Source organism: Panthera leo, chromosome F3 (genome assembly GCF_018350215.1).
Source record: "Panthera leo isolate Ple1 chromosome F3, P.leo_Ple1_pat1.1, whole genome shotgun sequence".
Classification (NCBI taxonomy): Eukaryota; Metazoa; Chordata; class Mammalia; order Carnivora; family Felidae; genus Panthera; species Panthera leo.
In genome coordinates, this window is record NC_056696.1 from 23439456 (window position 1) to 23450230 (window position 10775).

A 10775-nucleotide genomic window follows, 5' to 3' on the forward strand; every position below is an offset into this window, starting at 1 on the left:
CCAAACACAGGAATTTTAAGGTCAGCTTTCCCTTTTCCGGGAAAGGAAAGAGCAGCTCTTTCCTTACCTATCCCATGTTCTACCCGTTAATCTTTTCCTGTTTTTCTTAGGAACCTCTCCAGTTTCTCCACATACTTATTAGAAGGATAAAACCAAAACCAAATGCCATGTAACGTTTCATGGATTCTGGTGCTCAAAGTTCTTCCTTTTGGTTGAATCTATAATGAATTTGATATCAAATCTCATCTCAAATTTTGATATTTCTTTCCATAAATGTTTTCTGTTAAGAATAAAAAGAGGAAAGGGGCGCCTGGGTGGCTCAGCCAATTAAGTTTCAAACTTCGGCTCAAGTTACGATCTCACAGTTCATGAGTTTGAGCCCTGTGTCCGGTTCTGAGCTGACAACTCGAAACCTGGAGCCTGCTTCGGATTCTGTCTCTCTCTTTCTACCCCTTGCCCACTCACACTCTGTCTCTCCCTTTCTCAAAAAAAAACATTAACAATTTTTTTTAATATTAAAGGAGGAAATTAAACTTAGATCTTTAATGGGTGTATAAAATCATGGTATTAGGGATAATTTCTAATTTTGTCCAAAAAAATTAATCTTCCCAACAATAACACTGCTAAGAGTTCTCAAAGATGTAAACCACTCTGGGGTATATATTACTTTATAAATCTCCTTATTAAAAGAATATCTCAGGCACTAGGGAGAATATATTTTTTTAGATCTTAAAGGATTTTAGGTTTCTTAAAGAGTTTTGATACCTTTAGAGTTAATTATATAACTTATACTTGAACATAAAAGATTAGTAACCTAAAGATATTTGTAGAGTTTCTCTAAAGATTAACTAATAAAAATGATGAATAAAAAGAATATAAGCCTTCCATGTGAAATTATTATTTTTTAAATGTTTATTTATTTTTGAGAGAGAGAGACACAGAGCGTGAGAGAAGGAGGGGCAGAAAGAGGGGGAAGCACAGAATCTGAAGTAGGCTCCAGTATGAGATCATGACCTAAGCTGAAGTTGGATGCTTAACCGACTGAGCCACTCAGGCACCCTTAAGCCTTCCATGTTGAACTATTATGGGAAATGAATAAGAAAAGAAAATTTCTTCAGGGATACATAGAACAGAAAAATTCAGAATCATAAACACAACTATGCAACCAAATATAACATTACTGTATTTGTCAAAATAATTATTAACAATACTTCTTCCATTGTGCCCTGTGGCCAGAAGAATCCCAGAATGGGACATTAATAGGTCCTTGCAATTATCATCACTCCCTGGAAAAAGTCCATCTTGAGAAAATATGCCAGGGACATAGCAGCTCTGATGACAACGCACAGGCAAGGGTTTAAAGTCAATACATGGAATGACAACCAGGACAGTTGGGCTGCAAGTGATGAAAAGCCAAACCACTTGGCTTATGAAAAAAAGGAAATTAATTGACTCCTATAAAAAGTCTAGGCATTGACTGCAGGCATGGCTGGATCCAGTGCAATACGACTGCACCTTGGTCTCTTTCCATCTCTCGCATTCACTTCCCTTTTTATTGCCTTCGCTCTGAGGCAAGTTCTCTCCCTGGGAGGTCCCCAGCAGCACTAGGCATATATCTTCCAGATTCCTGTCCAGCCCACACCCAAGTATTTGTTCTAATTGGACCAAATTTGGTCACATGTTCATCCATGAACATTCATTGCAGCCAAAGGGTATTTATTAGTCCAAGAAGAAAGAAGAATGAACCCTACATAGCCAGAACCAGTAGCTTTCTACCATAGTGATGCATAAACAATTTTATATTGCTTTTGAGCTCTAGAAATGCCTAGGTTCCTATTTCCTAAAAACTGGACATCTTGAATTCTTGGAACCATCTGTTCATATCATAATGGTGAACTCAAATTCAAATGTTCTTTTTGTAATAGAGTACATTAGTTTGTGAGAAGATTCCTATTTACTCAGCATGTTGTCTGTTTTTAGCTAAAGTCCCAAAGCCGGGAATAATAAGAGACAATTATACACAAACACACACCCCACCCCATTTTAAGGAGAGTGTCTGAAACATCCAGGCCAAACTTCATAAAAGAAAACAAATCAGTTCAGTATCTATGAAACCCTCACCTCCACATAAAAATATGACATGGCCAAATTGTTAAAGATCATTGAAGAAGTCAAGGATAACAGGAATTCAAAGAAGCAGAGAGTGTTTTGACTCTTTTTCCTTCTCTTCTCACACAGAGAGAAAATTGTGCTACCTCCCAACCTCCCCCATAAAGATGGAAAGGTATCTGCAGAAGGGGAGACAGGCACCTTGTTTCCCAGCAGAAGTGTAACTTATCAGACGATGAGGTGAGAAAAATAAAGCAGAGTAAGTGATCGCTGTGGGTGTGTGTAATTTGAGATGGAGTGGTCAGGGAAGATCTCACGGATCAGAGGACTTTTGGTCTGAGGCCTAATGGTGGGGGAGCAAGGCATGCAGATAGCTGGGGGAAGGGTGTTTTAGGCAGAGAGACTAGAAAATCCAAAGGCCCTTAGCAAGAACATGTTTACAGTATTTTCTGGGGTGGAAAGGAGCCAGCGGGACTGGAGAGAAGTGAGCAAGAGGGAATGTGGCAGGAATAAAGGGTGGAGATTAGAATGGAGTTGCATTTACTACAATGGGTGGAGAGTAATGGAAGAGGGAGGAAACACACCCTGCTTACTCTGGGTGCCTGAGCTTTGGAGCAGGCCTGGGCTGGGGGCTGGAGGAGCCAAGGGAAACTTTGAATTATATGTGAGATAAGATATAATTGGGCTAGAGAATTAGATGTTGGGTTTGGATTTAGACTGAACTGTACTTGTCTTTTAATACCTGACAAGTAAGTAAACCTTACTTAAAGTGGCTGAAAAGCCAGGAGATCTATGTGAGAGGTTATCTACAGGGCAGGAATGAGAAAGTGCATGTTTGAAGGTTAGAGAAAAATAAAGCCATTTCCTATGCGTGCCCCACAGAGTTTACCTCATTCAATAAACTGATTACTTTCTAAAAGATTCAAAACCTTTTACAATCCGTCTGTGAATTTGCTGTATACAACACAATGTTTCACACAGTATTATGTGTAAACTCAGTAAACATTTGCTAAGTATCAAGTAGTATATAAAATGCCATTTTGGGAGGGAAATGATGTGGCATTAGGTAATGGTCAGATCAGGGATAGCTGAAGTAGGGCCTAATTTTCTAAATGGTATAATGAAAAATTTGAGATTATCTGGAGGGTTTACATGTGGCCTCCTGGTCTTAAATCAGAGTCACCTACAAAGGACTCTGAAGTTCAAAGGACTGTGAACTTGTTAGATAGGATCAATACCCAAACAGCCTATGACACAGTAATGATATTTGCTGCTTGCTAGTATTATTGTGCACCACACTTGGTGTCCAGGAAATATGAACAGCTGCAGTATTGTAAGATGAAATAAATTGAATACAAACAGAGTCACACGCAGAAGGGACACTTTTTTTGAATGACGGAAATCACTAAATTGGCTATTTCCACTGCCATTTATGGCTTAAACAAGATGACAGTTTGTTACCTTTTCACATAGAAGAAGTCTAGAATTTGGCAATCCAGAGCAGAAATGGCAGCTCCAAGGTCATCAGAAGCTAGACTCTTCCTGTGGCGCTGCTCTGGTCAACCCTGGGCCTGTCATCCCCTAATCCACAGTGGCTATTTGATTTCAACCCATCACATCTGCATCCCAGCCAGAGGGAAAAAGGAAGGAAGAAGGGTACTCCTCTTCCCTTTGAAGGAAACTTCCCTCTGAAGAAAATTGTGTGAAGTTCTCACACAATTCAGTGTACCAAAACTAGCTGCAAGGGAGGTTAGGAGCTGTGACCTTTAGTATTGTGTTTCCAAGGAGGAAAGGGAGAATGGATGGAAGACATGGTCAACTAGCCATTTCTGCCTTATCTTGTTTCTCTTAAAGACCTGTGGGTGAAGTTAGATTGATGCTTTTTATCAAGAAGAGTTACTCCCTTTCCTACATCTACATGCCACATTAGTGTATTCACAGCTCTATTTACTGTTTATATTGTGTTTCTGATTATCCTTAATAGCTAATTCTACTGGTCTCAAAGACAAAAGTTCAGTTATATAACCCATCAACATACTTCCTGTCCACCCCTCCTCCAGATGAATTAGCTGTGCCGGATGATTCATTTGTCTCCTATGGAAATTATTAATAAATTGGTTCAGTAAGCATGCAATGAAAGGCAGAGTGTAGTGGTGGAACAGGGGTAGGCTTCAGACCAGACTCTCCTCGATTGAACTTCTGCTCCCAACATTGAAGTAACGTGACCTTGGGCAAACTTACAGCATCTCTAAATCCCCATTTCCTTCTCCATAAGATAAGGATCACAATTAATACTTCTTGGTGCTGCTGTGAGGAGTGAATTAAATATAACATGAAAAGTGACCGTATGCCTGTATAACACTCAAAATTGTTACTCTGTAATTTGTTCACTGTTCCCAGAGCACCTGTAACATCCTAGGCACCATACTTGACACTGTGGTTGTTAAAGCTTCAAGAAGACATGCAAGAAGCTTGTGATGGAATGGAGGGGCTTAAGAAACCCAGAAATAGGCTCTGTAGCATAGGAAAGGTCTTGCATATGTGTAACATTAGAACGATACCTCCCTTGACTGATATCAAAATTGTAGATACATTCTCTTCCAGAAAATGGAATGATTCAATCTGTTAAGAATCCGTGTGCTTGATTTGCTGTTTGGTAACTAACACTGACATGTGGGCTACCCCATGTAGGTAAATAGGGTCACATGAAAGGCATGCAATGGCCCCACTGGTACATTTATCTGAAAAGTGACAGACAAGTACCTACGTGGTACTTTCTCGACTACTTGTGAACATCACACAGCACTTTAGGTTAGAATTTGAAACCTAAAACAAATTGATCATCACACTACAAAAACTCAGACATAAGTCACTTTCTCTACATCTCTGTGTCTTCAAAGCTCAACGCAATAGTAATAATGCACTATCCCGTCCCCCCTTCCTTTGTAGAGATCTGCTGAAGATCTCTACATGCCTCACCCAGGGTAGGCACGGGGGATGCAGAGATGAAGAGGATGGCATCTGTCTTCCTAGAGTATAGCATTACAGAAGGGGCACAGACAAGTGAAATTTTCATACTATGTGATTAATGCTATGACAAAGAGAGCTATCCCAGAGTGCTATGTAAGTTCATAGGAGGGGACAGTCCACCAAGCCTCAGCCAGTGAGGGAATGCTGCCTGGAGGAGGTGAGTTCTACACTGAGGCCTAGACGATGAGTAGAAATTAACCAAGTGAAGGGTGCTTTAGTCAGTGCAAAGAGCAGATCCAAAGGGCATGGTATATTAAGGAAGGGAGGGATTCGGTATGGCTGAAAAGGAACATGAGAGACAAGATTTGCTAGGTACAGATATTGTATCACAGCATACATACATACATACAGTGAAGAACCTTGATCCCTAACATGATGGTTCAGCTCATAGGCTTCTCCTAATTTTCTAGGAAATGCAGAGGAAAACAACAACAACAACAACAACAACAACATGGGATTCATTTTGTCATGGTAGAAAATAATTTTATGTAAAAATGTGAGAAATAGCTACATAATATAACATTTCCACTTAGAAGAAACACAGGAAGCAGTATACTGTATATGTGTGTGTGTGTGTGTATATATATGTGTGTGTGTATATATATATGTATATATACATACAATTTTTCAATTCTTTACAAGTGCTCAACCTTTTAGTAACTTGGGTTTAATTCTTTATAGCACTTTAAAAATAACATAGTAAACAAATGACCAGGATTCTGTAGTGTCTTTGAAGACTTTTAAAATCCATATTTAATTTTTTCTCTGATGTAGACCCTCAAAGAAGTTTGGGTTAATTATAAGGTATATCTATATTACTACTCCTTTGGGTGAGAACTCATCACATTTCATAAACTTAATGGGATGAATAAGAATTGATGCAACACTAAGAGATTACACAGGAATTTCTGTACAGTGACACTGTAGCCAATTAATGAAGCTAATTTCTCAGTAGGCAATGTGGTACCTTTAAAAAATGCATATAATTAAAGGATTTTTCTCTTTCATTTGTGGTTAACATGCAAATCTGATATCCATAAATTCATTCCAGATAGAGGAAAAGCAATAAAATTTTTATGATTTGGCAGATTTTAAATCATTTAAGATACTATAATAAGTTATTGAAGAAAGATGTTTAAAAATTAATAGAATCCCCTTAATAGCAAAGAAAATGTTAGTACTTTGCAGAGAGAAAATTCTCCTCCAATTTCCTATTCAACACAAAGAAAAGAATTTCCCAAAGTTCACCTAATACATATTTTTAGAAGACAAAAATCATTCACAGAAATACAAAGGTAGGTGCTATGATCAGACACAAAATGAACCATGGTCCTGACCCCCATAGAGCTAAGTACAAAGCAGAACAGATTACCCTCTCTCCGTAACAGTATGATTTTCAGGATCCCACCACTAATGGAATAGAACATTCCTTGAATCTGGACTACGAGAAAACTAGGGAAAGAAACTAGGGAAAGATTGAGTTGACAATCCTACATTCCCTTCAGCATATTTGAGGGCTTTTTGAGAAAGAGAAGGGATATTAGCTAGGGAGATCCAGTGCCCTAGTTCTAAGTCATTTGAAGTACATTTACTCCCTCTGCTATTTGATATGCCTCAATAACCACTCCCTTTCTTATTTTCCTACTCCTCTATCACACCAGCACACCTCCACCACTTACCTTCATTATTTGGAAACATCAGCTTGACAGAAAGAGCCATGAAAGATACGTGTGATTTTGATATTCATTCTTCCAACACTTCTAAGATGTCTGAGGGCAGAGGAACACCCTACTTAAGAGTCTCAAGTGCTGTTATGTATTCAAAGATTCAAACCACTCATCTCTTAAGTCTGCAAGTACAAAACTATCCCGTGGTGGTGACAAGTGAGTGTTACAAGTGATGTGCCCTGGGCTCGGGAAGATGGAAGAGAAGTTAGGTATGCTGGAGTTACTGGCAGAGGCATTTAAATAAATACATACATATTTACTTACCACCCACCACGTGCCAAGTATCCAATGCTGTGAAGCAAGTATTATTGTTCCCATTTTAAGGATTAGAAAACACAGTCATCAAGAAGACAAGAGATTTTCCTTAAATAGTTAAGGAACAGAGCCAAGATTTGGGCCTAGACCTTTCAGTCCAGCACTTTTCCCATGATACTAGCCCACTTCTTGGAAGTGGCAAGGTGCTAATTGGGTCTTGAAAGAGAGATAGGAGCAAGGCATTGAGAGAAGTGTGGAAGGAAGAGAAGGGTGTCAGGGACCTGGTCACCCTGAAGGGTACTACTGGGACCCACTGCCACCACATATTGTCTTCCACATTTTTCTCTCTAGTAAGACATTAGAGAAGAGGTGATTGGGAAAGAAAACACCTTACTTGACAATTCTGCTCCTGAGGGTACCAAGTTTGGAGGAGCATAGCCTGGAGGGATCACTCTTAGGGGTGGGAACCCTTAGATAACAATTTTAAGACTTTCTGTCTTCAGTAGTTTAGAAAGCCCAGTGCACTTGACTCTTATAAAATTCCATCATGTTCTCACTGTCCTTCATTCTGGTCTCTTCCAGACACTAGGAAACATTATATAGAAAAAGGGAGACTGACGTTATAACCCACTACTCTGTCTTTTCTGTTTCTTTAAAGAAGTCTCGACTTCATCTGTTAAGTGATCAGTTTACACTGGCAAGAGTTGGCTGCTAGTCAAACTGAACTATAGTGTGTAACTTTCATCTATCAGATATCAAGTTTTGCATGTGAACACAACAAAAGATCTCTCCTGGATTGAACTGTATAGATTGTGCTATATGTTACCACACTTTTGTTTATACATTTGATTTTAATGTTTACATCAGAAACTCAGCTTAGTATAAAGGCTACTTATTCCATGCCTTGCTTATTTTCAACAATGAAGTTAATTTTTTTTTAAGGTGTTTTGGATGAAGGCTTAGGAAAGCTTAGGTTACTCATTAGAATTCAAGAGCTGACTATACAGGTGTTGGTTGCGTAGTCCAAAGAGGTAGCAGGTTTGAAGGTCATATAATGTCACTGGAAGAACATCTGAATGACATGAGAAGTTTTAATGCCTAAGAAATTGTTGAAAGACAAAGAAAGTATTAGGGGATTCTAATTACTGGAAGAGGAGACTAGAGTTTTCTCAAAATTTTAGCAGTGATGACTTTAGAAAACTAGCAAAAGGTCATTAGTAAAACAGTTGGCTTAGATAATGTAATAGCCAATGAGGCTAATACAGGACCAAAATATTCTGATTTTATAATCTGTGGATTAAAAAAAATACCTGAACAGTTTGCCTGTTATGATGCAAACCCTCTATGGAAGTCCTACCAGGAAAACAGAAGATTCTCTCCAAAAGGGAATACTTAAAACAATGTTTTTAGAAAGGCATCAAATTCTCAGTTTGTTATATACTACAATACATAACGATTTCCAATGACCTATTTTAATGGAAGTTTTAGGATTTTTCCCTGTGATGCTACCATTTTCTTGTTTGTGCTCTTAAGACATCACTAATGTACTAAAAAAATATTTCAACTGCCAAAAAGAATTGAGAGAACAGCAAGCATGGCCGACAAGGGATGAAAGCAATATATGAAACAGACAAGTCAGTCAGTAACTCAGAATACAACAGAAATTAAGTGGACTGGAGGTGGCAAAACGTTGCTTTGCCAAACCATAAATTGGCAATGGTTTTTTTCATCAGGCAAAGGACACCCAGAATATGCAGATAGTTGATTAAAAATAATATAATGTGGTAGAGAAGTGTTAAGATGTACATAAACGTCCAGTTTAAAATCAACATTAGAGTAAGACTTGTAAATTGTGTGAATTGCTAAGTAGTATTTAATTAATTTAATTAGTTTATCATCGTGCGCATGGCTGATAAGAGAGGTGACTAATATCTGGAGCAAAAGGGCACGTGTTCACATGCCTAGTAAAGGCTTCTGTATCTGCAGTGGTTTTCAAACTTGAAGGTGGGTCCGAGCTGCTGGGAGGCTTGTCAAAATGTAGATTTCCAGGCCCCTTTCCCAGAGGTTCTGATCTAGTGGTTCTAGAGTAGGGTTTCTTAATTTTGGCACTACTGATATTTTAAGTGAGATGATTTTCTTGTGTGGGAACTTCCCTGTGCCTTGTAGGTGGCTGAGCTGCATTTCAGGTCCACTAGATACTCATAACATCATTTCTCTGGGCCTTTTTCCAGATGTTGATAAATGTCCCCTAAGGGCAAAAATCACTCTTCTCCTCCTTGGGTGAGGTGTCTAGGGTGAAGCCTAGGGACTGCATTTCTAATAAGAACATCCAGGTGGTTTTGATGAATATGGTCAGTGGACCAAAGTTGAGAAACACTGAACTAATGTGTTACATTATGTCCCCTCCAAAATTCATACGTTAAAGTCCTAACCCTCAATATCTGAAAATGTGACCCTATTTGGAAACAGTCATTACAGATTTAGTTAAGATACTGGGTTAGGGTGGGGCCCTAATCCAGTAGGACTGCTGTCTGTATAAAAAGGGAAAATTTGGACCCAAGAGATAGGCACACAGGGAAAATGCCATGCAAGCCAAAGAACTACCAGAAGCCAGGAGAAAGGGGCGGGACAGATTCTTCCATAGCTCCCATAGGGGGAGCATGGCCCTGCAGACACCTTGATCTCATACTTCTAGCCTCCAGAACTGTGAGACAATAAATTTCTGTTGCTTAAGCCACTCAGTTTGTGGTACTTTGTTACAACAGCCCTAGCAAACTAACACATAAAGAATAAAACACAAGTCAGAGTTTAGCACTGGGACATTTGAAGCTGGATCAGAGAGAAAAATGGAAAGATTACAGATTAGCACCAATTCCTAATTTTATCTTTCTCAGCACCTGACATAAAATAGGGGTTGATAGTTTTTATTTTTATTAGACACTCTCCAATATGTCTTGTCTAAGTTAAATATTAGGAGCAAAATCTTATAATCTGCTACCTTATAGGGTTGAAATTGCCAGTGTTCCATTTTGAAGTTTTCATCTGGATTATATAGTAATTGGATAGGGTCGAGTCTGGAGTTGCCTAGAAGACAAATGGAATTAATTAATTATGCCACTGTCCATAGAAAATGTAATATGTAAATGTGAAATTCCATACATGGCAAAAAAGCGTTGACTGATCACACTGTAGCTTTAAAAAACGTGTTGACTGTTTCAGGTCACAAAGGCACTATTTAGAGTACAGCAAGAGGGACCATGTGTCCAGCAGGCCACACAGTCATGTGCCTACCCCAAGTAAGCAATTCATACTCTCTCACTGAAAGAATGAAGCCCTTGGTATTAAAAGAGCTTAGGAGTCATGTACTCTGATAGTTTCATTTGCAATATAAGTGAACACTGTTGTTGGTTATTAATTATCAGAAGACAAAAAATAAGAGCCCAGTGGCAAATGGCAGTCTTTTTTTCCATAAGATATAAGAATCATTTTAATAGATATCTTAGTTCCTGTTTCTTCCCACAATTGATTAGGGGGATGAAATGGAAACTAGCCTCCTTGCCTCAAGATTTTAGAATGAAATGTTGTAAAGCTTCTATTGCAGCTGAAGAGCCCCAACATTTATTTTTCCGGCTCCCATAAACATAAATAGTTCAT

General features: G+C 38.7%; 1 protein-coding gene across 1 annotated transcript in view; it reads right to left on the bottom strand.

Annotated features, from left to right (window-relative positions):
- LOC122211525 (actin cytoskeleton-regulatory complex protein pan1-like) overlaps positions 1-10775 on the bottom strand; it is a 78765-nt gene that overhangs the window by 66351 nt on the left and 1639 nt on the right. Inside the window, exon 2 of the mRNA XM_042924773.1 lies at positions 10120-10205. Within this exon, the coding sequence (XP_042780707.1) occupies positions 10120-10205 (86 nt within the window). The remainder of the gene's footprint in view (positions 1-10119; positions 10206-10775) is intronic.